This window comes from Coturnix japonica, chromosome 8 (assembly GCF_054131305.1).
Source record: "Coturnix japonica strain WE chromosome 8, WE-NBRP24, whole genome shotgun sequence".
Lineage (NCBI taxonomy): Eukaryota > Metazoa > Chordata > Aves > Galliformes > Phasianidae > Coturnix > Coturnix japonica.
Window position 1 is genome coordinate 1,616,885 of NC_140670.1, and position 27,613 is coordinate 1,644,497.

At 49.3% G+C, this 27,613-nt stretch overlaps 3 protein-coding genes across 4 annotated transcripts in view; 1 reads left to right on the forward strand and 2 right to left on the reverse strand.

The window, feature by feature from the left end:
* Positions 1-36: 36 nt before the first annotated feature.
* LOC146759917 (uncharacterized) lies at positions 37-2,444 on the forward strand. Of its 2 annotated transcripts, XM_085554936.1 has the most exons (4): positions 908-980; positions 1,092-1,163; positions 1,268-1,336; positions 1,445-2,444. In XM_085554936.1, the coding sequence occupies exons 3-4, from the start codon at positions 1,309-1,311 to the stop codon at positions 1,840-1,842; spliced, it is 426 nt and encodes a 141-aa protein (XP_085411062.1). In that variant the 5' UTR covers positions 908-980; positions 1,092-1,163; positions 1,268-1,308; the 3' UTR covers positions 1,843-2,444. The 2 variants fall into 2 exon arrangements, 1 of the variants encoding a protein (XP_085411062.1); XR_014948824.1 differs by having other exon boundaries at positions 37-1,163.
* A 4,991-nt stretch (positions 2,445-7,435) lies between these two features.
* Positions 7,436-8,041, reverse strand: LOC146759918 (uncharacterized). The gene is made up of 2 exons (XM_085554944.1): positions 7,978-8,041; positions 7,436-7,869 (listed from the first exon to the last, which is right to left on the reverse strand). Exons 1-2 carry the CDS (start codon positions 8,003-8,005, stop codon positions 7,436-7,438), a joined length of 462 nt encoding a protein of 153 aa, XP_085411070.1. The 5' UTR covers positions 8,006-8,041.
* LOC107315577 (uncharacterized) overlaps positions 7,868-27,613 on the reverse strand; it is a 39,810-nt gene continuing 20,064 nt past the window's right edge. The window contains exons 3-7 of the mRNA XM_085554940.1: positions 17,216-17,394; positions 8,495-10,771; positions 8,325-8,396; positions 8,151-8,222; positions 7,868-8,046 (exon numbers count right to left, since the gene is read on the reverse strand). Of these exons, the coding sequence (XP_085411066.1) occupies positions 8,166-8,222; positions 8,325-8,396; positions 8,495-8,869 (504 nt within the window). The 5' untranslated portion in view covers positions 8,870-10,771; positions 17,216-17,394 and the 3' untranslated portion in view covers positions 7,868-8,046; positions 8,151-8,165. The remainder of the gene's footprint in view (positions 8,047-8,150; positions 8,223-8,324; positions 8,397-8,494; positions 10,772-17,215; positions 17,395-27,613) is intronic.

Genomic DNA, 27,613 nt, shown 5'->3' on the forward strand with positions numbered 1-27,613 from the left:
CAGCTGGCCCCAGCTGAAGCCCCATATCCCAGCTGAAGCCCCACATGCCACCCTTGTGAGCCACATCTCAGCCCAGCAGCCCAGCAGCCCAGATCTCAGCCCAGTGTCCCTTCTGGTCTTTCCCCACAGAGAGAATCCCTCGAGGAGCGCTGACGGTGCCTCTGACGCCTGACGCCACTTTTCCACAAGCCACTGTGCTGCCACCGGACCCCGCCTGGATGCAGCCCACCATCCGCGGACCGATGCGGGTACCACCCCAACCCCTCCCTGTCCCCAGTGCCACCCACCTGGCGCCTCAGGCCTCTGTCTGGCCTGGGGTACTAGGTGTCTGGGGACAGGCAGCACAGCAGCTCCCACCTGGGGGGCTGCCCCCAACCGTGGCTCAGCTGCCACCTGGGGGCTTGCCCCCAACTGTGGGGCTGCACTTACCAGTGCTGCAGCTGCTGCCTGGGGGGCTGCACGGATGGCTCCCCCCGCTGCCCCTGCTCACTGCTGGGGACATCCCCTGCTGGCAGGGACGCTGCTGCCCCAGCAGCCCATGGGGCTGTGGCCTGGGGCCGTGCCCCATGCAGAGCTCCCGCAGCCCGCAGGCACCTGCCTGCCACAGGCCCCCGCCGCCTCGGCCCCCTGCCACTTCTTTTGCAGGTACCGGCACTGCAGCAGCATGTGCTCCCCGTGCCCTGCACCCTGCCCGCCAGCTGGGAGCCGCGCATGGAGCCCTTGCAAGACGCGGTGCTGCTCATGGAGGATCAGGGGCACCCAGCACCCACCCACGGCTGCCCCCATCCCGACACGGCTCCACTCACCTGCAGCGCTGCCATGCCACAATCAGGCTGTGAGTTCAGGGGCTGCAGAGCAGGCGGCTTGCTGCCGGCATTGCCTCACTGGCAATCTTCTGGCTTTTCCAGCAGGGACAACAAGCGCAGGCACCCCGCAGGACACCGCAGACATGGATCATCTGCTGGCATGGATAGACCACGGTGAGTTTGAGGGCAGCAGAGCTGGCCAGGCTTGTTGGCACCCAGTGCTCCCAGCTGTGGGAGAGCTGCCAGCATTGCCCCACTGGGCAATGGATTTTCTTCCTTCCCCAGAAGTCACATCCTAGACGGCCATCCTGGATGACAGCGCAGACTTTGACCAGCTGCTGACGTGGATCAGCCAGGGTGAGTTTGGGGGCAGCAGAGCTGCTGGGGGGGTGTCTGCACCGAGTGGCTGAGTGGGAAAGCTGGCACTGCCCCACTGGGGATTTTCTTCCTTCCTTTTCCAGAAGAGACACCCAGCAGCAACAGACGTGAGGACGATGTGGAAATGGACAATTTCCTCACCTGGATTCTTGGTGAGTTTGTGGCTTACAGAGGTGATTGACGGGTGGCTGTCTGCACCCAGCAGGTGTGGGAAGGCTGCCATCATCCTTCTGCTCTGGGGGATGCTCTTGCTTTTTCAGAAGCAACGAGTGCTCTGGAGGTCCCCCAGCACAACCAGGGCTTGCCTGCAGTCACAAGAGAGGGGACCAAAGACACTGAGAACAACACAGAGCACCCTGACTCCCCGGGGGCCAGCAGGGAGCTCAGCAAAGAGCCCAATCCTGAATCAGGGCTCCTCGCAAACCCGCTCTGGCAGCAGCCAGCATCCCCTGAGCTGCCTGAGCCGACCCCCCTAGCTGCCCCCGCACCTCCGTCGCCCCGCACCGCACATCTGATGGAAGAGGCGTGGCGGAGGCAGCCACGGGTGCATCTCAGACACCTGGCACTGCCACCCGGGAGCATCTCCTGCCGGCTGGCAGACAAGGACAAGCAGCACGGGGACAGCAGCCAGCTGGCCAAGCACCCGTGCCTCCTCTGATGCAAACTGGACAGTTCACGGAGGAGGCACGGTGAAGGCAGCCCCGGGTGCTGCTCAGCCACTTTTGACTGCCACCCGACTGCATCTCCTGCCAAACGGCAGACAAGCACCACGGGGACAGCAGCCAGCCGGCCAAGTGCCCAGCACCCACCTGCACCACCAAAAGAGGTCATAGCATCGGGCACAATCAGCACACTGGCAACATCCCCGCCACAACCAGGAAGCCACCACGATGCCAGCATGTTCCAGGCCACAACCACCGGCGCTAGGCGGTGCTGCCTGTGTCAGCACGGCGGCCAGCCGGACGACTCGGTGCCCATCACACCCCAACAGCGGCTCCAGCGGGAGCGGACCAAGAAACCCGCCAACTTGATGTAGCAGGAGACATGGCTGTAGCTGACCAAGGCGGTTCCCTGTAGCCCTGGGCTCCTGGCCGGCCCCCACCACACCCAGAGAGCAGCGGCAGTGTTCCAGGGGCACCAGCACCGGCCCCAGCCCTACCCCTCCAAAACTGGGCTGTCCGCAAACGGCATCTTGGACTGGGACACTGTGGGGCTCTGAAGCTGATGGATCGCCAAAGAGTTGCACTGTTAAAGCTAGGGGCTGGGAAATGCTGGGTGGGGAGGGGGAGAGAAATGGTTTGGGGGGGAAGGGGTGGGAATTCTTGGGGTGGCCAATATGAGGGTGGGGGATGGCTGGCGGGTAGGAATTGGGGGCGGGGAATTGTTGGGGTGGGGGAGTGGTTGGGGGTGGGAGTTTGGGGTGGGAATTCTTGAGGCGGCGGGATCTTTTTGGGGTGGGCAATGGAATGGCTGTACTCTGCTACTGGTGGGGTGGGAATCTGCGGGGTGGAAAACGACTGGGGAGACAAATGTCTGCGCTGGGAGATGGCTGGCATCTAAAATGATTGGACTCTGTAACTGCTGGCACTGGGGATGTCGGGAGGGGGAGGGAACTTGGTAGGGTGGCAATTCTGGGGGAGAAATTGTACTCTGATAATGTTGTACTTTGCTGTAAAATTGTACTCTGATAATGACACTCTGAAAGTGTCGGAATTTGGAGGAAGGAATTACTGGGGGGTGGGAATCTGGGGGGGGCATTGTAATACCAGAAGAATTTTACAGAGCAGCAGCCATGCATCAACAGAAGGACTCCACAGAGCAGCAGCTGTGGAGCAGGAGAAACAGCATGAGAACCAAGGACACATCTAGGAAAAGAATGAATAGCTCGCGGCTTTCAAGGGGGGTTTTCAGGTTGTTATTGCGGTAGCTTTCCTACAATTAGTGTGTGTGGTTTTTAAACGCCCTGTCCGCTGTCATCTGTCTGCTATAAAAGCATGGCTTTTCGGGCAGTCGATGGATGCAGCCATATTTAACCACATTGGTTTAATTGTGGCTCTTTGTCCTAGCGCACTGACCTTTTGCCGTCAGGTTCGCAAACTATTGTCTCAGGAACTAGAATTAGTAGGCATTAACCAGGTTATTGTGTGCTTCTATTTTATTAGTAGATTGGATGTGAATCCAATAGGATCTGATGTTACCAATGGTGCTGGAATCTGTGGGATTAATCATTGAATGTATTAGTAATGCTTGGTTATGATGCTCTTAGCCTATCTTAATTTAAAGCCTTTTATTAATTTGCAAAGACAAAACCTGGAAAGGAATCCCAGGCAAAGGGATGACCCTGTATCACAGAATGGTTACCTCTCTTACATCCAACTAATTGGGATTTTTTAAATATGACCACGCATCATTTGAGACAAGGGCGCATGCTAACAGAACTAAATGGGATTCCTGATTTCATTTTCCAAGCAGGTGTTCCACTTGGGCACTGTATCATGCACTGGCCATGCGGATATGGAGTACAATGGGAAGAAATCCTTCAGAGCCTGAATGCAGGAGAGAATGTGTGGTGGGTGAGAGAGGAAAGGTGCACTTTGAAGCAGGGGACGCCCTGCTGGCACTGCCTGTCGCATCCACCACCAACACGGTTTGCTCTTTATCCTGCTCCACAGCTGCTGCTCTGTCAAGTCCTTCTCTTGATCTATGGCTGCTGCCATTCTTCTTGGATTACAACAGGGGGCTGGGAGGTTTTTGGCAGAGGGAGGAAAGTTGATTGGGGGTGGGAGTTTGAGGGGGTGGGATCAGAAAGGATTGTTAGGGTGGGAAATGGTTGGGAATACTGTCATTTCTTGACTGTTTGCTACGTTCAATGATTAAATGCCTTGCATTCACTTGGCTAGACCTCTGCCTGCCTGCCTGTGGGCAATGTGGGCAGCAGAAAGGGCAGTGTCCCAGATCTGCCACCACCATTGGACCCATCCCTCCCCTCCTCAGTCAGTTCTGCGTGGGAATGGAGGGATGAGAAAGGGGGATGGGAATTCTGGGAGAGCTGAGTGGCTCAGCCTGGAGTGGAGGAGGCTCACTGCCATCTCACACACAGCCATCAGTCCCCAGGTGCAGAGAGGACTGAGCCAGGCTGCACCCTGCAGCACCCAGCAGCAGGATCAGAGTCTGAGGCCTGCCTAGGTCGTGTGGCTGCGCTGCAGGCTGAGCTATGGAGAAAGCCCCACTTGGAGATTTCTTCGCTCCCTGAATGTTCCCCCCTTTCTCCATCTTGCTCTGCTCCATCCCCAGCCGCAGGCCGGCGTCCCCGACATGTTGCTGTGCTTGCAGAGCTGGACTTGGCCCTTGACCTGTGCCCCTGCCCCCATGATCCACCTTGCCTTCTCACCCCTCTCTCGAGATCCAGTTCATGCCCCATCTATCTCACCTCCATGTCCCACCTACGTCTTTTGGTCTCCCCCAAACCACCCTCACGGTGCCTTACCTCCTGGCAGGCGGTAAGATAGATGAGGTGAGATAGATGGGGCATGAACTGGATCTCGAGAGAGGGGTGAGAAGGCAAGGTGGATCATGGGGGCAGGGGCACAGGTCAAGGGCCAAGTCCAGCTCTGCAAGCACAGCAACATGTCGGGGACGCCGGCCTGCGGCTGGGGATGGAGCAGAGCAAGATGGAGAAAGGGGGGAACATTCAGGGAGCGAAGAAATCTCCAAGTGGGGCTTTCTCCATAGCTCAGCCTGCAGCGCAGCCACACGACCTAGGCAGGCCTCAGACTCTGATCCTGCTGCTGGGTGCTGCAGGGTGCAGCCTGGCTCAGTCCTCTCTGCACCTGGGGACTGATGGCTGTGTGTGAGATGGCAGTGAGCCTCCTCCACTCCAGGCTGAGCCACTCAGCTCTCCCAGAATTCCCATCCCCCTTTCTCATCCCTCCATTCCCACGCAGAACTGACTGAGGAGGGGAGGGATGGGTCCAATGGTGGTGGCAGATCTGGGACACTGCCCTTTCTGCTGCCCACATTGCCCACAGGCAGGCAGGCAGAGGTCTAGCCAAGTGAATGCAAGGCATTTAATCATTGAACGTAGCAAACAGTCAAGAAATGACAGTATTCCCAACCATTTCCCACCCTAACAATCCTTTCTGATCCCACCCCCTCAAACTCCCACCCCCAATCAACTTTCCTCCCTCTGCCAAAAACCTCCCAGCCCCCTGTTGTAATCCAAGAAGAATGGCAGCAGCCATAGATCAAGAGAAGGACTTGACAGAGCAGCAGCTGTGGAGCAGGATAAAGAGCAAACCGTGTTGGTGGTGGATGCGACAGGCAGTGCCAGCAGGGCGTCCCCTGCTTCAAAGTGCACCTTTCCTCTCTCACCCACCACACATTCTCTCCTGCATTCAGGCTCTGAAGGATTTCTTCCCATTGTACTCCATATCCGCATGGCCAGTGCATGATACAGTGCCCAAGTGGAACACCTGCTTGGAAAATGAAATCAGGAATCCCATTTAGTTCTGTTAGCATGCGCCCTTGTCTCAAATGATGCGTGGTCATATTTAAAAAATCCCAATTAGTTGGATGTAAGAGAGGTAACCATTCTGTGATACAGGGTCATCCCTTTGCCTGGGATTCCTTTCCAGGTTTTGTCTTTGCAAATTAATAAAAGGCTTTAAATTAAGATAGGCTAAGAGCATCATAACCAAGCATTACTAATACATTCAATGATTAATCCCACAGATTCCAGCACCATTGGTAACATCAGATCCTATTGGATTCACATCCAATCTACTAATAAAATAGAAGCACACAATAACCTGGTTAATGCCTACTAATTCTAGTTCCTGAGACAATAGTTTGCGAACCTGACGGCAAAAGGTCAGTGCGCTAGGACAAAGAGCCACAATTAAACCAATGTGGTTAAATATGGCTGCATCCATCGACTGCCCGAAAAGCCATGCTTTTATAGCAGACAGATGACAGCGGACAGGGCGTTTAAAAACCACACACACTAATTGTAGGAAAGCTACCGCAATAACAACCTGAAAACCCCCCTTGAAAGCCGCGAGCTATTCATTCTTTTCCTAGATGTGTCCTTGGTTCTCATGCTGTTTCTCCTGCTCCACAGCTGCTGCTCTGTGGAGTCCTTCTGTTGATGCATGGCTGCTGCTCTGTAAAATTCTTCTGGTATTACAATGCCCCCCCCAGATTCCCACCCCCCAGTAATTCCTTCCTCCAAATTCCGACACTTTCAGAGTGTCATTATCAGAGTACAATTTTACAGCAAAGTACAACATTATCAGAGTACAATTTCTCCCCCAGAATTGCCACCCTACCAAGTTCCCTCCCCCTCCCGACATCCCCAGTGCCAGCAGTTACAGAGTCCAATCATTTTAGATGCCAGCCATCTCCCAGCGCAGACATTTGTCTCCCCAGTCGTTTTCCACCCCGCAGATTCCCACCCCACCAGTAGCAGAGTACAGCCATTCCATTGCCCACCCCAAAAAGATCCCGCCGCCTCAAGAATTCCCACCCCAAACTCCCACCCCCAACCACTCCCCCACCCCAACAATTCCCCGCCCCCAATTCCTACCCGCCAGCCATCCCCCACCCTCATATTGGCCACCCCAAGAATTCCCACCCCTTCCCCCCCAAACCATTTCTCTCCCCCTCCCCACCCAGCATTTCCCAGCCCCTAGCTTTAACAGTGCAACTCTTTGGCGATCCATCAGCTTCAGAGCCCCACAGTGTCCCAGTCCAAGATGCCGTTTGCGGACAGCCCAGTTTTGGAGGGGTAGGGCTGGGGCCGGTGCTGGTGCCCCTGGAACACTGCCGCTGCTCTCTGGGTGTGGTGGGGGCCGGCCAGGAGCCCAGGGCTACAGGGAACCGCCTTGGTCAGCTACAGCCATGTCTCCTGCTACATCAAGTTGGCGGGTTTCTTGGTCCGCTCCCGCTGGAGCCGCTGTTGGGGTGTGATGGGCACCGAGTCGTCCGGCTGGCCGCCGTGCTGACACAGGCAGCACCGCCTAGCGCCGGTGGTTGTGGCCTGGAACATGCTGGCATCGTGGTGGCTTCCTGGTTGTGGCGGGGATGTTGCCAGTGTGCTGATTGTGCCCGATGCTATGACCTCTTTTGGTGGTGCAGGTGGGTGCTGGGCACTTGGCCGGCTGGCTGCTGTCCCCGTGGTGCTTGTCTGCCGTTTGGCAGGAGATGCAGTCGGGTGGCAGTCAAAAGTGGCTGAGCAGCACCCGGGGCTGCCTTCACCGTGCCTCCTCCGTGAACTGTCCAGTTTGCATCAGAGGAGGCACGGGGTGCTTGGCCAGCTGGCTGCTGTCCCCGTGCTGCTTGTCCTTGTCTGCCAGCCGGCAGGAGATGCTCCCGGGTGGCAGTGCCAGGTGTCTGAGATGCACGCGGGGCTGCCTCCGCCACGCCTCTTCCATCAGATGTGCGGTGCGGGGCGACGGAGGTGCGGGGGCAGCTAGGGGGGTCGGCTCAGGCAGCTCAGGGGATGCTGGCTGCTGCCAGAGCGGGTTTGCGAGGAGCCCTGATTCAGGATTGGGCTCTTTGCTGAGCTCCCTGCTGGCCCCCGGGGAGTCAGGGTGCTCTGTGTTGTTCTCAGTGTCTTTGGTCCCCTCTCTTGTGACTGCAGGCAAGCCCTGGTTGTGCTGGGGGACCTCCAGAGCACTCGTTGCTTCTGAAAAAGCAAGAGCATCCCCCAGAGCAGAAGGATGATGGCAGCCTTCCCACACCTGCTGGGTGCAGACAGCCACCCGTCAATCACCTCTGTAAGCCACAAACTCACCAAGAATCCAGGTGAGGAAATTGTCCATTTCCACATCGTCCTCACGTCTGTTGCTGCTGGGTGTCTCTTCTGGAAAAGGAAGGAAGAAAATCCCCAGTGGGGCAGTGCCAGCTTTCCCACTCAGCCACTCGGTGCAGACACCCCCCCAGCAGCTCTGCTGCCCCCAAACTCACCCTGGCTGATCCACGTCAGCAGCTGGTCAAAGTCTGCGCTGTCATCCAGGATGGCCGTCTAGGATGTGACTTCTGGGGAAGGAAGAAAATGCATTGCCCAGTGGGGCAATGCCAGCTCTCCCACAGCCACTGGGTGCCAAGAAGCCTCACCAGCTCTGCTACCCCAAAACTCACCACTGTTGATCCATGCCAGCAGATGATCCATGTCTGCGGTGTCCTACGGGGTGCCTGCGCTTGTTGTCCCTGCTGGAAAAGCCAGAAGATCCCCAGTGGGGCAATGCCAGCTTTCCCACAGCCAGCCGGTGCAGACAGCCAGCTGCCCGCTCTGCAGCCCCTTAACACACCGCCTGATTTAGGCGTGGCAGCGCTGCAGGTGAGTGGAGCCGTGTGTGGATGGTGGCAGACGTCGGGTGCCCTTGGTCCTCCATGAGCAGCACGGCGTCTTGAAAGGGCTCCGTCGGCGGCTCCCAGCTGGCAGGCAAGGTGCAGGTGCTCCCCGTGCAGCAGTCCTGCTGCAGCTGCTGCAGTGCCGGTACCTGCAAAAGAAGTGGCGAAGGGCCGGGGCGGCCGGGGGCCTGTGGCAGGCAGGTGCCTGCGGGCTGCGGGAGCTCTGCATGGGGCACGGCCCCAGGCCACAGCCCCATGGGCTGCTGGGGCAGCAGCGTCCCTGCCAGCAGGGGATGTCCCCAGCAGTGAGCAGGGGCAGTGGGGGAAGCCATCCGTGGGTGCAGCCCCCCAGGCAGCAGCTGCAGCACTGGTAAGTGCAGCCCCGCAGTTGGGGGCAAGCCCCCAGGTGGCAGCTGAGCCACGGTTGGGGGCAGCCCCCCAGGTGGGAGCTGCTGTGCTGCCTGTCCCCAGACACCTGGTACCCCAGGCCAGACAGAGGCCTGAGGCGCCAGGTGGGTGGCACTGGGGACAGGGAGGGGTTGGGGTGGTACCGGAGCACTGGGCTGAGTTCTGGGCTGCTGGGCTGAGATCTGGCTCACAGGGGTGGCATCAGGGCTTCAGCTGGGCTGGGAGCTGGGGCTTCAGCTGGGGCCAGCTGAAGCACAGGAGCAGGGGGAGCCTGCTGCCTTACCTGCCGTGACAGCTGGAGAGTGGCAGTTAGGAGATCCCGTCCCCCAACGGGGGCTCTGTGACCGTTGGACTCAGCCCCTTTCCCCCAGGCTTGCCATGGTTTCATTTGTCAGACCCAAACATTCTTCCTGTCCCATCTCTAACCTGATAGCGTAGACGTTTTCTCCTGGCTTCCAATGTATCTCGGTGAGGGCAGAACAGACAGCACTGTCTTTGCTGCTCTTCCCTCTTCACTGCTTCCCTTTCATGCTCTTCTCCTCATCCACCATCCACCCTTCAGCTCTTCTCCCTGACTGTTCTCTTCAGCTCTTCTGCTGTTGTTCTTTCCTTGGATGCTAACTCCTATCGTGCACGTGTTCTCCTCTTCTGCTTTTCTTTCTTACCCGCATCCTCTCCTGTTCCTCTCGTCTGCTCTTCCGACTTACCTGTATCCTCTTTGCACCTCTCATGCTCTACAGTTCTTCTCTTCTGACCACTATCTGCTCTTCTGCTCCAGGGTGCTTTTCCTTCTCTGCTCTTCTGCCCTCTCTTCCTCCCTTCTGCTCTTTTTCTCTTCTGCACTTCTCACTGACCGGTGTCCTCTCTTCCCGTCTTCCGTCCTTCTGCCATGCGCCCATTCACTCTTCTCCTCTTCAGCTCCTCTCCACATGTGCCTTTCTGCCTTACCTGTATCCACTCATCTCCCTTTCTGCTCTTCTCCTCATCTGCATGTCTTCCTTACCTTCACCCTCTCCTTTTTCTTCTGCTCTTCTCCTTTTCTGCTCATCTCCTCTTCTACTTGTTTTGCTGCCTCACCTGTCTCTGGTCCTTTCCTGTGTTGCCCTTTTTGTCTGCTGCTCTTCTTTCTTACCTGCATCCTTTCTCGTTCCTTTCTTCTGCTTTTCTTTAGTTCTGTCTTTCCTGTATCTGCTCTTCCAGTTTCCTGCTCTGCTCAGCGTCCAATGCCTGCACCGCAGCTTTATGTCGGAATTAGTTTTGGGGTGGAGAAAGGTACTCAGGGCTTAGATTTGTAGGAGAGAAGCTCTCACACGGTGCCCTAAGGGTGATCAAATGGAGCCCTTAGGAATCAGGACCACAAAGGCAGCTTGTTTCTCCAAAGGCCGCAGCGAAAGCTTGTGTTCACTGTGAAGGACTCCATTGTACGTCTCCTGGAGCTGCTTTTGAATGGGGGATTTTCTGGAGTTGCTGCCCGTCGTTGCTCAGGGGAACTGAGGCTTTCATCCTCATGTCTTTGCAGGAAAGCAGAGCAGAGGAAGCGTCTGTGGTGAGACTCTCAGGAGAAATTCCCTTCCTTGCAGCAGCAGCCTGTTTGTGTCCACGTGGTGCGCGGTGAAGAGAAGCCTGCTGTTCTGTGAGTCAGCCTGCCACGCAGGAATAATGGTTCTGGCCTCTTGTACAAGTCTCTGAGGAGAGGTCTTTAGACTGGTCTTTAGGCAGATATTTGTCATGTAGACAAGCAGTGCTGTAGCACCAGGGAAGTGAGAAATCTCGTGTACAGCCAGTCTTCTCCACCAGCCTTACGTTGCCTTCCCACAATGAAATGCCTGTAGAAATGGCGAGGGGAGAAATGGGAAAGAGGTGAGGTGCAATTCCTGTGCATCCTGTGCCCACGCAACAGGTGTCACCTACAGAGAGCTGGGAGCCCTTTGCAGCATCCTCATTGTTTTGGATTTGTTTTCCTTCCTTGTTGGAGCTTCTGTGACGCTTTTGTAGGTGCTCTGTGCATTTGAGGTAACTGTGAACTCTCCTGAGACCACAGATGTGCGGACTCTTTCTTTTGGGCTTTCAAATGTGTACGGGGGCATTGCTAATAAAGAAAGAGCAGACATCTTCCAATGCCGGGGAAAGGAAGGTGCTTGCAAAGAAAAGGCAGGTAGACGTGTGCTTGCTTGGAAAAGGCACACAGGCACATGCCTGCAAAGCAAAGGCAGGTAGACGTGTGCTTGCTTAGCAAAGGATTTCTATTTTGGATTTCTGCTTCTGGGAATATTTGAACTGGTTGAACGATGTCTGACTTGAAGTGAAGGTGCAGTGCAGCTGTAGCCTTTACGGGCATGTTTGCCAGAGCACGAAGCATCAACAAGCACGGGGTAGCACCAGCTAGAAACAGGGGAAGCCGTTAGCTCCCACAAAGCCCCCAAATGGAGTCCCAAGGGGGTGAGATGAAGCTGATGTTGGCAGCATTAAAGGTAGTTTTCCAGGATCTGTGTGTTCTAGGGCTTAGGACCAGGTCTGTCACTGGGGTTGCTTTCACAAGACACCCCCAGCCCTCCTCAGGACCCACAGCGAGCCTGTTAGTGACAAATGTGCTACTGAGTCACGTCATCAGGGTGGGAATGCGTGGAACGTATCTCCCTGGGCAGAGCCAAGCAGCGTGGGGTTGGGGGGGGAAGGTCAGCTCTAAAGGGAAAGTTCCCCCCCATGGGAAGAAGGGACAATGTAATGCCTTGGGTGAGATGCTGGAGAGCAGGAAATGAATGAGGTTAGAATGTGCCACCTGGGTACTGTCTGAACCTCCTCCCTCATGGCAAGTGCTGTCCAAAGCTCTCCAGGGCCCCTGGTGCTCTTTGCCGTTCCCCAATAAGCTCCCACTGCCTCCCTGTATTGTCTAGACTGTCCTTGTGCAAACTCAGTGTCCCCCAGTGCTACCTGGAGCCAACTCAGTGCTGTCTGCAGCTTTCAATAGCCTCCCATTGCTCCCCAGTGAACCTCCCTGTGTCAGCAGTAATGCCCAGTGCCCCCAGAACAACACAGCCTTTGCTCAGTGCGTGACCATCTCTCGTTGGCCAGGAGGAAAACAAGGCAGCAGAATTGTTGACAGCAGCGATGGTGATGGAGATATTCAGACTGGAGGAGCTCTTGTCTTGCTGCAGCCACCCCAGCATCCCTTGCCAGCTGTGCTGTGCCCAAACTCATCCTCGCTGATCCATGCCAGCAGATCATCAGTGTCTGCGATGTCCTCCGGGGTGCCTGCGCTTGTTGTCACTGCTGGAAAAGCAGTCTGGAAAAAGCAGTCTTTTTACTTGAAAACTTCCTACTTCCTTCTGATATACAAAGTAGTTCCAAGTCCCAGTAGCGTTTGTGTTTTCTTTTGCAGGACACACTGCCACAGCCGGCTGCACTTTTTAGAGGCTAAATTTAGTTTGCATGATATGTTAAATGGAATGTCTGAGTTGAAAGAAGTGAAAAGTAATCCCCATTGAGAGTTTTAGTGTGTGAGGATGATAGGTGTGGGAAGGATTGGAGGCATGGCATAGTTTTCAGCAGGATTGCCTACCATTTTGCTTGTTCTCTTACGCAGAAAAAAACAACATAAGAATTCTTCAGTTTGGGAATATATGAAACAAGCCTTCAGACAGCTTCTGAATTGATTCCTGTAGATTGTGTAAAACTAGTTTGCTTTGGCTGTGAATGTTTTGTTGCAGTAAGAGACACATAAGAGCTTTGTAAAAATGGGCTTTATGTTTCTAGTAGAGCATTTCTAAATAGGAGTGAGGTTAGAAGCAAAGTTCTAAGTTGTTATTTTCATTAAATAATATTTCATTAAATATTACTGGAAAAAAAAACTGATTAGTTTGGAAACCATCAGAAAGAACAAAAATATTCCTGAACCAACTGATCCTCTCTTCAAACATTTCCGTAATGTGGACATTCACGTGCAGTTTGAATTGGGGTGGGAGGGTGGGCGGGGGGTTATATATCAGAATACAAGCTTTTGGTTGTGGTTTAACCTGGAAGATGGCTAAGCATGATGTCATACTGTACAGAACACCCCTGCGGCCTCTTTAAGTCAGCTGTCCTAATTCTGTTCTCTCCCAACTCCTTGGATCCTTAGCTGAGAATGGCTTTGGTTCTGTACAACATGCTTAGCAGGAACGACAAAGATCAGTGTGTTATCAACATTGCTATTCTCCTAGAACCAACACATCAGATCATACCAGACACACTGAAGGAAACAGTGAACTCCTTAAGCACCAGCTTTCTTGGAAAAGTATTTTCTTGTCTTAGAGGAAAATGAGTAATGTCATTAACCTCCTCCACATGATTACTTCCAGGATGTTGGCATGCACTAACTGTTCCAAGAATCCACATGTATGTTAGATATGACTGTCTTTCGCTTTGGTTGTAGGTCTTTCAGGTTGCAGCCTATGAAGAAGAGGCATGTATAGCATTTGCAGTGATGGATGCAGTTGAAGGCAAAACTGATGATGCTTTCCTAGTACTTGAAGCAAAAACTTGTTCCCCTGGACAAATAGCTTGCCTAACTCCACTGGGTTGGTATATTCCAGGAAACTTCTTTAACACACCAGAACATGAAATGTTTTGACTCCTGCAAATGACAACTTTTTTGTAAACAAATAGCTTTTTCACACTATCTTCTTTGTGTTGTTGATAGTTTCCAAGAAGAATTAATGCTTGTGTGAATTGTCCTCTTGTGAAAGACAGAACTGTTTTTCTTTTATTGTCTCAAAGTTTGCTTTCGTGAGGCCTTTCTGATGATAAGACTCTGACAGGCAACTGCTAACTATCCAGGAGGGTGAATGGTGGGTGTTATCGTGCCATCCCTGCTTAGGACTGCAAAGATAAGCAGGAACAAGACAAGCAGTCTTTTCCAGGGGTGCTGCTAGGAGGAGCAGACCCCCGGCAGAAGGTGGTAAATCTTGTGTCAGGCAACAGAGACCTCCAACCCTTGCTGGCTTATCTGTGGGGCAGGAATGTCAGAAAAGTTAGTTTTAAATCTTCTTACAAAGAAGCGTTTGTTAAGAAGAAGAAGAACCCCCACCGAAGTGGGGGATAAAAGACCCTCGCTAAACTGGGGACTTTGGAGACAAACTCCCAAAGACACCTTTGACGGAGAATTCCCTGAGGGGGAAACTTCGTCGGAAGAACCCCCGGGACCGGCTTGCTGCGGAGCTCCCTGGCTGTCTCCCATCCCCTGCTGCGATCAGACGAGTTCCTGAGATTGTCGGACCTACTGTGTACCTCGCTGGACCCACGGTGGTGACTATCTCTTTCGCTCTCTGCAAAGACTCCTTGCTTACATTTCCTACTTTTTCTATCGCCTACCTTCCCTTCCCCATCTCCCTAAAAATAGCTAGGACAATAATAAACTGGTTGGACCAACATTTGAACCGTTGCTTCTTAATCTCACGCCGGGTATACACATATCAAAGAACCTTGCCTCCCTCCTACAAATTAGAGCGAGACACCTCTTACATTAATTTTATAGAGCAAATGTGTTCTCTAATATCGTAGAGATTCTCGGTCCAGCAGTCAGCTCTGAACTGAACTGAACACTCGATTTGGGCAGCATTATCACTATACTATATACAGTACAACTCTGAACATTGCTCCAAGGCTAAATACAAGTAGAATTTTCCATTTGAGCATCTCCAAGGCAATCCAAATAGTTCAGGATTAAGACTGATTTGGCCAGTTCAGGTATTGATATAGTGTATAGAAATTTAAGAGAACAGCGTGCGTAGGGTACCCCACAATATAAACCACAAGAAGGTAACCCAAGCACATACACATCTCTTATCAAAACTTAGACACTTTCCAACAACCGTGTTCCAAATGGAACTCCTGGACTGGTGTTACAATCAATGACTCCATGACACTACATCACGTTGCAAAGGGCTTTCTGATGGGTTTCTTCTGTGACCACATCTAACAGATAGTAGATAGGTCCCTTGATTCATATCCCAGTTTGTTAGAAAGTTGGAGATACCATGGATAGTTCCACGTAAATCATCATCAGGTTGATAAAAGGAATGAATGAAGGGGTCAAAAGGAATGGTACCACGGTGCAGGGAGTGCTGGTGAGCCAGGACGACCTGTACAAACTGTTTGTGTTAACCCCAGTGTGAAGTTTAACAGATCTCAGGACTGACATCACCACCCACAGCCACCAGAGATAATGTGATTAAGAAGCACGCAGGCCCAGCTCTGGAAAGCAATTACAGCAAAGCCAGCTGCCAAGGGTTAATGCTTATCAAGTGAATTCCAGTGAAACAAGATAGGAGTCTGGATTGGTTGGGGCTTTTTTTGTTGTTGTTGTTGTTTGTTTTCTTCTTTGTGTGTGTTTCCATCAGTTTGCTTTTTAAATACTCCTTAGTTTCTTTAAAAAATAATTAAAACAATTCCAAATAAGCATGACACTATTGAACTTACAACTCCGGATGAGCTTATTTTAGCGTGTTTATTTCACAACTCCATCAACAGCACAATTCTAGGCTAAGGATTATTCCTTTTGCATTAATGTTGGATAAATAAATAAATAAATGAAAGCTTTATTGATTATCAGTAGAAATTCCTCAATTAATTTCCAAAAAGGAATTTCACAGTCATTAAACATTTGCTCATATCCTCTTGATATATCTCATAAAGAAGGATCACAGGGACCCAGCTCCATTCTAGGTATTTACATTAGCCTGTTTTGCTTGTATGTGACTCACGCTCAGAAGAATTTCCTTTTCCAAAGTGCCACACTGGGCTTCAGAGATGCTCTGCTCAGAAAAACACAATATTCCTATTTTAAGAACAAACACTCCCATCTTGTTAAGTTTACTAAAAGCTTTAAAACCCAATGAGATAAGAAAAGAAATGCAAACTCTAGCAACATAGTCTATCCAGATTACACAGGCTCATTTCTACTTGACTGTACGATGCTCATACATGATTTAAAATCTAAGCAAGCAGCTTTCCCTCCTTTTCCCCCTGCAGAAATCTGTGTGCACAGACTGACCGACAGCCTCAAAGGCGATTCATCCAATAGATAATCCCAGGAAAACCAGGCCTTTATTTTTATCCAGTTGTGTGTCTGGGGGAATGAGATCAGCTGCCTAGTGGTAAAATAGCACGTATCATGTGACACCCAGCCGGTATGCCACAGAGACTCTTGCAACCTTCTTCCCCATGGTCAATTTGAAAATACTGCGGACTGTCTGCTGCTGTAAAGGAACCGCAGGAAAACCAATGCATCCTGAAACCATCAGATCTATTGGGAACCAGCTGAGCTGGGACTTCTCCAGGAACAGTGGTGGCTGGGAAGCATCCACAGCTGAGCAGCAGTTCATCTGTTCATCATTCCCTCACAATTTTTCACAAGATAACTGCACAAAAAGGAACAAACAAGTGAAGGAAGCGAAGCACTATTTTATTGGCTCCCACAAGACAGATATGGATTGCATACAACCCTAGAAAACTTCTTACTTTTTAAAATCCTGGAATCATAAATGAGAGAACTCATTCTCATAAATAACCTGACACCATTCCTTCATCAAAAGATTGTGGCATGGAACAGCTTTCCTTTACAGTTTAATTAAAATTATTCCTTCTAACGGCTCTTAAAAATCTATGCCGTTGGGTGGCCGGGCGGCCGGGTGAAGGTACCACTGCGGGGCCTTTGGGTCGTTTCCCTCACCCCAGGGCCAGGTACCTAGTATCCGCGTTTCCGCACGTCCGTTGGCTGCATAGCCGGGCAGAGGTTTAAAGACCAAAAATTACTCAAATAAATTATTTATGATTTGGAAACAGATTTGGTCTAATTCGTGACACTCCACTACACTTAGCAAGCCCTTAGCTTCTTCTGCATTACCCATGTCCTTTAGCAGAAAAAATGTAGATACTGAAAAGCCATTTTCAGTGAAAAGTCAAATACTATTTGACTGTTTAAGGACAGAGTGAAAACTCGATAGGCTGGATTTCAGCACAACTGGGATTATATTTCCAAAGAAATTAAAATGAGAAGACAAAAGGAAAGGAGTTAAGTTTGCTATAACCAAGGATTATCAGATCCTTGCATGCATTTTGTACTAGATGTTATACAATTAAATAACTTAAATAAGTGTGTTATCTTCCATTATGACATGCACTGGTAGCTGATGTCAGGCTCAACTTAAGACAGCAAATGGTTTCTGAATACACATGGACATGCTATAAAGAATAAAGCAAAAGTGAAAAATGTTCCAATCTGGAGTACATACCTTTGCATGAATACACATCCAGTGGCTGTACAAAGCATGCTTACAGAGGCGAGATGCACATCCCATTTCATCTTTGCCAGTTGTAGCATTAATAATTTCAAGACCAGTGACTCCCACTGTCCAATTTACACTGAAGTTTGATGCTTGCCCTGGCTGGCGTGCTTCTGCATTGCTAATACCTGAAAGAAGAGAGATTTAATGACAACAATAAACACTAACTCCTGATCATTCTTCTTATTAGGCTACTGAAATCACACCACAAACAATTCTTTTTCTATGGGGACGTTCTCCTGAAGATTTTTCACAGAATCATGGAAATACTGCTGTGCATATTTCATCCTCATCATGATTAAAAATCATCTCTCACTCTGTCATTTCTAGCTCAGCAGCTGAGCATAGGTGGAGCTATGAGAAACCAGCCTTCTGAGTGGAGGATTACGTATAAGACTGTAGTATAGCTCCACGTGGGCAGTGATATTAGCACCATGCCACATTGTCCTGGTTTTGGCTGTGATAGAGTTAATTTTCTTCAGAGCATCTGGCACAGCAACATGTTTGGGATTCAGGATGAAAACGACACTGGTAACACACCGACATTTTTAGTTGCTGAGCAGTGCTGCACCAAATCATTAGCGGTCACATAAGATGTGTCTTCCACAAGGAAATACAGGCAGAGCAAGCAACTGGCATGCCAGGTAATTTCTGTGCCCGTGGTCATCCAGTGTCACCAACCAGAATCACTGTGTGCCATCAGGCTCTTCTTGCTTGCTCTTGCACATCAGGTCGGCTGCCAAACCTGTGTGTGTGAGCACAGAGCACATGTTGTAAAAGAAGCCAGGAGTAGCTCTCTGGAAATGCCTGTCCTCCTCAGTGGGATATGGAGAGATGCAGCCTGCCCAAGAAGATACTTGCAGGCCTCTGTGACACTGCTCACTTCCCACCACTCCCAGAGAATTGTGAGGGTGGCCCTTTTTGGAGCTAAGCCACCCAAGGGAAATAAGCTGGGCTCTGTGTGGCAGGAGTCTGTGGGAGTTCATCTCCACTGGGCTGGCTCCAGCTCTACCCTGTGCTGGCTTGAGCCCGACTTTCAGCCTGGGGGATGTCCTGGGGGAGAGCTCAGGACACACGAGCTGGGGAAAGCATGGGGGCTTCTGCTCTGCAGCACTGCCCACAGTCAAAGCCCAGACTCCAGGCACAGCCTCAGCCTTTGGCCCAGAGGAATACATGAGCATTGCGGCTGCAGCCTCTCCCTACCCAACAAGAAATGGAAGCAATCCCGTTTGTCCATAGTATACCATCAGCACCTGGGAAAAGGAGTTTCCAGCATGGAGCACATCTAGGGGAAACAACGGGGTAGTGAAGGCTGCCAGTATAATGCTTATGTCTGCAGGTGAAGAGACAAAAGTCTGCTTTATGGCAGTCAGAGACCAGAAATCACAGAAATCATTGTATGAGTCATCGTAGAAACCATTGAATGGTGTGGATTGGAAGGGACCTCAAGGACCTTTGAGTTCCAAACTCCCTGCCACAGGCAGGGCTGTGAATCATGAAAGCAGCTTTTCTATATTGTGAAAACAGGTTATGTAAAAACATAACTTGAGCCGACTTAAGCTGGAAGACAGGACATGTACACGTGGAAGCCCAAGGACAGGTGGACTCCATTACCCAGCAAACAGGTTTTTTTATAAAGGTCCCCTTTTTGCTGTGGACATTGATTACAACTCTTGTCCAGGGAACTTGGTGTTCCCTTGTCCTGGGTAAGTAGGCGGACTCCATTACCCAGCAAAACACAAAGGATTTTCACCCTATACCTGAGACCAGCTAGCATAAACAACTGTTATGGGGCAAAGGTTGTCAAAAGAGGTACCGAGAAAGACCCCGCCCCTCCCCCCTCCCTCCCCCCCCCCGGGGCTCACTCGGAGGACATAGCTGATGAGCCAGGGGAACATTGAAAGAGAAAACTCTTATCAAATATTGTTATCAGTTGTGGCTGTTGTTTAAATCAGAGGAAGGGAAAAACTGGGTCCTTAATGGATCGTTAAATTATAAAATACTCCTTCAGTTAATGTTGTTTCTAAGAAGGGAAAGTAAATGGGATTAAGTAGCATATGCGGATATGTCTTTCACTCTTAGAAATCATTGAGAATGGCAAAAGGAATGTGGGATTAATTTGGCTCCAGAAGATTCTTTAGTATTAGCCTTAGAGAAGGAAAGGAGAGGAAAGGGTGAAAGACTGAGATGATGTTGTTTAGCATGTAGGACTGGTGTAAGATGTTTAAAAGTAAGAGAAATAAGGGAAAGGCTGGAGGATTATGTTTCCCCCTATGAGAAAGAAAGAGAGCTAGAAGACAAAGAAGGTGATAAGAAGAAGGTTATAAGAGCAGAAACCCAAGAAGGAGGAAAAGAAAATGAACAGGCAGAGAGGGGCTTGTCACCAGTCACAGCCCGTACTCATAGCAAGGCAGGAACGATTATGCAAGCTCGTCTCAGAGAAGCAGTGTGTTCTAGGGGACCCATTAGAATTAAGATACCGTTTGCAACAAGCGATTTAGACAACTGGAAATGTGCAGTTCAGGAATATAGGAGCGATCCACTAGGGGTCGCCTAAAGATTTTAAATGATATTAAAGCAGGATCCCGATTGGGCGGATATAGACGTGATGCCGAATGAGTTCACAGAGACAAAATTTAATTCTGATCACGGCTAGGACTCACGTCCAGGCTCAAATTACTGCCCGAACCCTGCAAGGTTGTCCCCACAGTAGATCCCAACTGGGACCAGAATGTGGTAGTGGAATGTAGACAATTAAATCCGGGAGAAACTGCAAACATGAAAGGAACCAGATGTTAGAGATTTAAAGAAACTTTTAGAGGAAGCATGGAGGGTCTATCAAAATAGAGAAATAGATAAAGATCTGTAAATTGAGTAAGACTGTAGCCACCACGACTGTGGCAGCTATACAGAATGCAGGAAGAAATGGACCCTTAAGAAGAAGTCAGTGCAGAAAATGTAAAGGTTTTTGACACTGGGATAGTGAATGCCCCAGTTGTGCTAGCAATGCACCTCCCACTTAATGATGTAGGAAATGTAAAGGGAAAGGACACTGAGAGGAGGAGTGTCCCAGCCTTGAAAAAAGGGCAAGCAATCTGATGATGGCAGAAGTGGAATCTACTTGATGGGGACTGGGCGGTTTTCCCTATTTGATCCACTGGTTCAAATACAGCTAGGGGAAAAGGGTGAGGAGGTAGAGTTCTTGGTAGACACAGGGGCTACTGCCCTGAATCAGGGCAGGCAGTGAAGCATGGAAGCACCTGGAAGGAGGAGTTTCCAGCACTGAGAACATCTAGGAGAAAAAACACGGTAGCAAAGGCTGAGAGGGAAAGTCCCTCACCCTGATGGCCACCCCTGTTCTGATGAACCTAGGATAGCATTGGTCATCAGGCTGCAAGCACACACTGCTGGCTCACGTTTAGTCTTTCATTTATCAGGACCCCTAAGTCCTTCTCAGCAGTGCCACTCTCAAGGACTTCTTGCAGCTGGTACGCATATCTTGGATTACTTCAGTCCAAGTGCAAAACCTTGTACATTGCTTTGTTGAACACAATGGTACACATGGGCCCACCTTTCGAGTTTATCATGGCTTCTCTGGGTGGCATTCCTCCTTTCTGATGCATCAAATGCACTGCTCAGCTTGGTATCACCAGCAAACTTGCTGAGAGTGAACGTCTGTATCACTGAGATGTTAACGAGTACCTGACCCAAGACAGAACCCCGGGGGTCCCTGCTCATTACCAGCTTCCACCTGGAAATGGAGCCATTGACAACCACCCTCTGGTGGTGACCTTTAACCAGTTCCTTATTCACTGAATAGTCCACCCTTCAAAGTCATATCTCTCCAATTTAGAGACAAGGATGTGGCGGTGGACCATGGTTTTGCACAAATTGAGGTAGGTGACGCTGGTCACTTTCCCACTGTCCACCAAAACCATCATAGAAGGCCACCATATTGGTCAAACATGACCTTCCCTCAGTGAAGCCATGTTGGCTGTGTCAGATTGCCTGTTCACCCTGTAAGCAACTTAACATCTTCCAGGATCAGTTCCATGATCTTCCCAGGCGCAGAGATGAGGCTCAGTGGCCTGTAGTTACCCAGTTTCTCCTTCCTTCCTTTCTTGTAAATGGCAGTTCCCTTTTCCCAGTATCTGGGGACTTTGTCTGACAGCCATGACTTTTCAAATATAATAGAGAACAACTAAGCAATCACTTCAGCCTTCTCCCATAAGACCCTGGAACGTATGTCATCCACCCCCATGGACTTGCATATGCTCAGTCTTATGTGCCAGTCTTGGACTTGCTGCACCCTTACAGTGGGAGGGAAGGAGTTTGCTACCCCAGTTTCCACCTATATGGGCATGTTGTTCTGATCTGTGGAGGAATGCTTGGGTTAGCACTCAGTGACTGATGCAAAGATGGGTCTTGTCCATTTCAGTAAAAGTTGCAATTAGTTAAACAGATCCACAGGCTCTCCTGCTCTAATGAGGTTTTTTTTTGTTGTTGTTTTTGTTTGTTTGTTTGTTTGTATTCACTGGGATAGCATGTCCCAAAGAGTTACAGTGTGCCTGTGTGCAGCAGTACTAGTGAGCCTCACAAGGTGAAGGTGGGTGAGTGCAAAAGAAATCTTAGAGTGTGATAGAGAAAAGAGGGCAAACCCATGACATAGTTCAAGGAGCACTGTTGCCTGCAACAAAGCTGGGAGCAGACTACTCTGCGCCCGTGGTAGGTGCCCTTCATTGCCTGTGCAGAGCACAGATTTGGAAAGTCAAGGAAAGAGGGGAAAAAAAGCAGATCTGATCCATCTTCTTGTTCCAGAGAGGGAGACAGTTGCCAAGACCCACAGCAAGCGATGTCCTCCCTGACTAGTTCTTCTGCCTGACAACCTAAAAAATAACTGGGCTCTGCAAAAGAGGAGAGTCCTGAGCTGGAAGGTTCCATGGGGGCACTCTTGGCTCCTGAGCCCTAGCTTACTGAGATGAAGAAGGAATAGAATGTCCTTGCAAAATAAGATCTGAGAAGAACTAGTTAAACAAACTTATCTTGCAGGTATATGGCAATATATACTAGCTTAGCTTCTGCCTGTAAATCTTGTATGCTTGACAGAACAAAGAGTATATATTTTGTCAAACAGGACACAATGATAGTTGGGGAAAACAACAAAGGAAATGGCAGGGTAGAGGGGAAATGCTAATCATGGCCTGAAACAGTGATGGAGCACCTGGTGGGAAGGCAGGGCCAACCCAGGGGAGCTCAGGTGCATTCAATGGACCTGAGTGACAGAAAGGGATGAAGCCAGGATCCACCCTCTCCCAGACCTTATTGTATGGTTGGCAGTGGAGGTGAGGGTATCTCTCCTGAGATCCCTGTTTGCCTGAGGCCTTCTGAAGGAAAGCAGCCTTTTTTTCTTAATGTCTGCTGTTGCTGCATGTGGGCTTGTTCTCATTTGCTGTAGCCAAAGACTTTTCCATTCTGCTATTATTGCATCACCTTCCATCTTGTTATAGCATTCCACACGGGGTACTTACTGGGGGGAGATGAGTGTGTAATAGGTGAACTGAAAAGAATGTGAACCCTGAGTACCTTAGCAATAGGGAAAGGGGGAAGGGTCCACTAGCATTAGGGAATAGGGATAAAAGAGCGTCTCTATCCATCTTGTCTCTGTCCCCCTGATACTTTGAGAGACCCCACAGGGGTATTCCCCAGTGGACTCTCCCTTTGTTCAAATATAGAAAACTAAAAACTTCTGTGTCTACTTTTGGGATAAAGATAATTAAACAAGCCTATTTGTTCATGAGTTTTCCCAATCTTACACCTTTTCTTCCTGGTTTTATGAGGAAAGAGATCAGATGGCCTGAATGCAGGATACAAGCCTCGGTCCCTGAAGCAACACCTGATGTCCCCATGCCCTGTGGCGTTCCCTCTTTGTATATTTGTTTTACTAAGAGGATGGATTTATTTTTATCATGCTGCACTGACTGTAGCTAGATTTTCATCAGGCTGATTTCTCCCGCTCTCTTCCCTCCTCTGACATTTTGTGGGATTGTCTCCAAGATGCTCTACTGCACCCTGCCAGCAAGGCTGAGGGGAGAGGAAAGCAGCAAGGTGGGGTTTTGAACCAGAACTGCTTTTACACCGGTGGGATCCTGGTCCTGCCCAGCACCATGGGTTTGCTGAGTTATACTGAAAGGGAGAGCTGTTCTCTGGTGCGTTGCAGCCCAGGCTGTGCACAGGGAGGCATGGGAAGGGCTTAGAGCTTGGAAAACAAGGAAGTGAGTGGAGGAGGTCTGCTAGCTGTGCTGCCCTGTTGACTCTCCCTAACCCAACATCACTGGGGCTGTATTTTCCCCCCTCATCCAAAACACAAGCTGACTTTGCTCCATACTTCTGCATGTAGAAGTCTTCTGCATTGGCGCCTCCAGTGACGCAGTGGTAGGATTGCCGCTTGCAACACTGTAGACCTGGGTTCGAATCCCCCCCTGTGGCACAAGTGGTAGAAGTGCCTCTCTGCTACACAGGAGGTTCGAATCCCGGGGGTTGGACTCGATGATGTCTAAGGTCCCTTCCAACCCGCACCAAACTGTGACTGTCAGACTGTGATGTATGGATTCCTGCATGCTTTCAAATCCCCCCTATCTGCTTTTGAATCTCTTAATCCAGAGCCTCAGAATAGGTAATTTCCATTTCCCTCTCCACTTCCCATGAGGCCCCTACTTCCCTTATGGGATCCAGCAGGCAAGATCTGCCTCTAGTGGCTCTTTTAAACTTGTGTTTTCCTTGAATAGCAGTTGACTTGATAGATCGCTTATTTTGGTGTTTCTGATAACCCCTGAGCTATCCAGGCTTGCTTTGTTGTGCAGCCCCCTCCCAAGGCTCTTGTTCAGGATCTCCCTGCGATTGAAGATGCCTTTTGCACACAGCTTTAGGTCCTGAGCATTTTCTGCATCCACACCAGCTCAGGTGCTGGGCTCCAATTCTGTTCTCTGCACATGCATACTACAGATCTCCTTGCATTTGCATGCCAGGGGACAGAAGGTATCTGAGCATGGTGGTTTAACAGCAGCAGAGAGCTCTGCACCACCACTCTGCTCACTCAATTCCCCTCCTAAACAAAGCTGGGGGAGAAAATACAATGAAAAGCTGAGAGCTTACAGGAAGAATTCATACTCCATCCAAAAAGCTTATTTGTTTGCAGTATGCAGTGAGCCCATCTCACACAGAGATGAGACAATGATTTATTGCTAAGTTGCACAAAGATAGCACACCCAGGATTTTTGTGTTGCCTCTTTTATACATACTTTTGTCACTTGACTGCTACCTGGCCCCAAACTAGTCAGTTTAAGATGGGGCTAATCTCTGTGTATATAAGCATATAATAGCTAATTGTGCTAATTAACTGCATGTGTTTTTCAATGTGCTCCTATCTTCAAGGACAAGTTTAGTAAATTGATTTTGATTAAGAGCTTCTTCTACTTCATCACATTAGCAGGTTTGAAGATGATTGTCCTGACCTAGATAGAAGCATATATTTGCTATATCTGAGGATACATATACACGGAGTTATGCAAATATTAGTTCTTACTAGGCTGACAATCTTCCCCTGCCCTTTGAGACTTATCTAACAATATAGGTTAGATCTGTCTCATTTTCTCTGAGGTTTTGAGATTTATTATCAAGCAACACATGGATATATTCTGCAGTATTACACACAAACAGGTAAAAGCTAACATTACTTGAAATGCAGCTGCTATGGTTTTCATAATGTATAAACTAAAACCAGGAAGTGAATCATTGGAATATTTCTACAAACCTGTGGCAAGTGTTGTCTTTCTAAACCTTGTGAAATATTTTTGCCTGAGGAATTCTCAGTGATTCCAAAAGGAGAACTCCTACCTGTTTCAAACATGTTTCTTGTCAAAACTTTGCAATCTGTCTTTGTAATATTTGATTCGTTTTCTACCTGATCACTTGACTGAGGCCTCCATGGGGCACGTAGGTCCCATTTAATGTGCAGGAATTTAAATATTCCCTGGTTATTTCTGCTACAAAGTGAGGTCTTCTATCTGACAGGAGTCTTCCCGAATACCAAATCTTGGAATTATTTCTGTTAGTTGAAGGCTACTTCTAGACTACTTCTCTTGCTTGGTTAGTTTAGTGCAGGAATGTCTCAGGCCACCCTGAAAAACTGTCAACCAATATCAATAAATATTTGCACTTATTTCACTCTTGTAATTCATAGAAATCAATTTGTCAGTATTCCCTGGATAGAGAACCCCTTTTTGCCATTTCTGGGGGTTCTTTTCTGAAGTTTAGGATTACTTTTAAGACAAATCTGCATGACTAGGTACTACTTCTGGCAATCAGTAACATATTAATTCCCAATATATATTTTTCTACCGCTTGAGCTACATCTTCTGTCCCTGTGAGTACTTTTGTGTGTTTTTTCCATTAATTATTTCATTTTTTAAACTATGCATTGTTCATTAGATGTTACCTATCCTTCCGTACTTTTAGTACAATTTAATAGTGCTGTTAACTTATCCTCTTTTTTCATATAAACAATAGTCTTAAAGATCTTCTCAGGAAATAAGGCTCCTACAGTAACTGATTATGCTGTTTTCTTGGCAGCTTCCTCTGCTCTTCTATTCCCTTTGATGACATCAGCGTGTCCAAACTGGTGGGTCTTGCAATATTTTAATTGCCACTTCTCTTGCTTTGATAACTGCATTAAATATTCTCATAATTTCTATACAATACCTGATAGGAACTCCTGGAGATGATAATAATCCTCTGTCTTTCAAATAGTTCCATGGACATATGCAAAGGCACATAGTGAGACAGTACAAATGTTAGCTCACTTTTCATTTGACAGTTCTAATGCTTGAGTCAGAGTGATAACTTAGCTTACTGAGCTGACATATTGCCTGGCAAGGATCTTAGTTACTTACGTAAGTGAGTAGGAGCCAGTCGTGGTTTTAGGTCTGGCCAGCTGGCATGCTCTTGTTCAATTGCTATCAAACAATCATGAGGATGGCTTGTCTCTCTCATTTGCAGATAGCAGACACACAGGATTTAAAATGCTTAAAATTTTCAGTTTCAAAGTACAAGATTAGATCATTGTTTTGCCAGACTTCAGCTAAGCATCTGATACTGATACCAGGGGGAGACTAGCTTGCTAGGCAAAGAAAGGAGGGCAACGCACCACGGGAACAGGAGTCAACCATTCTCTAGCCACCTTCCTTCATAAATATTCTGAGTGAGATGGGAGTAGGGGCATCAGGGCCTGTTGTAAAAGTATGTACCCAAGTAGAACATCAAAAGAACCAGTTGGTGGAGTGGGCAGCTAGGACTGAAGCGGCTCATATAACTCTCTGGTCAGGCAACATAATAGCCATTTGTTTCTAGCTTGGTGGGCCCGTGACGCCTGAGGTGTCAAGGAAAAGACGCAACCTATAGATGATCTCAGGATCGAAGGGCAGACTTGACTATGGATACTATTGCATTGATCATCCATGAATGTGAAACTTGTGCTGTAATGAAGCAAGCAAAGTGGATAAAGCCTCTATGCTATGGAGGCTGAAATATAAATATGGGTGTAGAGAGTGTTTTTTACAGCTAGTTAGCTGAGAAGGGTCATAAACACGGTGCAGTTTATCAAGCAGCCATGCCAACTGCAAGGGCAGTTAGAATAACAAGATGCCCTGGGATGGTGAAAAACTAGCCATGGTTTTGGGAACTCAGCAAGGGAGTAGCTTTCAGTTGATAACAACAAGCTGTTAAGATACTCAGGGATGGTATGTAATTGGGAACCAATGATGAGCTCCACTTTTGCAATATGTATGAGCTAATTATCCGTATTATAAATGTACACGCAGCCAAGGAATAAACGAGATTAGCTGATCATATGTCAATGACAGGTGTGGTTGTCTGCTTTTCTCCCGCCGTTCTGCAACAATTGGTGACCCTTGACGTGGCCTACCAGGAAGGATCGCAGCGGTGAAGGTGTTCGGATCCTTAAGCAGCAGGGATAGCATGCGCCAGGAAAAGTTGGTGCAGGTGCTCTACGTGACCTTATAGAAGGACCTAGCTGATATGGGCCGCCGACGTCCTTTAAGGCTGCAACAGCGCGCTGACAATTAGGTATGGGATGGCAAGCGGTTTATGAAATATTTTCTTGCTTTTTGAAAAAAAAAGAGTCAGGTTAAGGGGATAGACTTGCAAAAGGAACTCCCCGAGTTATTAGCATATGGGTATGCTAAAGGGTTATTTCAGAATCCGCATTTAGTGCATTATCTTGCTGAGTGGCGTAAATTTGGAGATGCAATTTTTCAGGGAATGATAGATGGG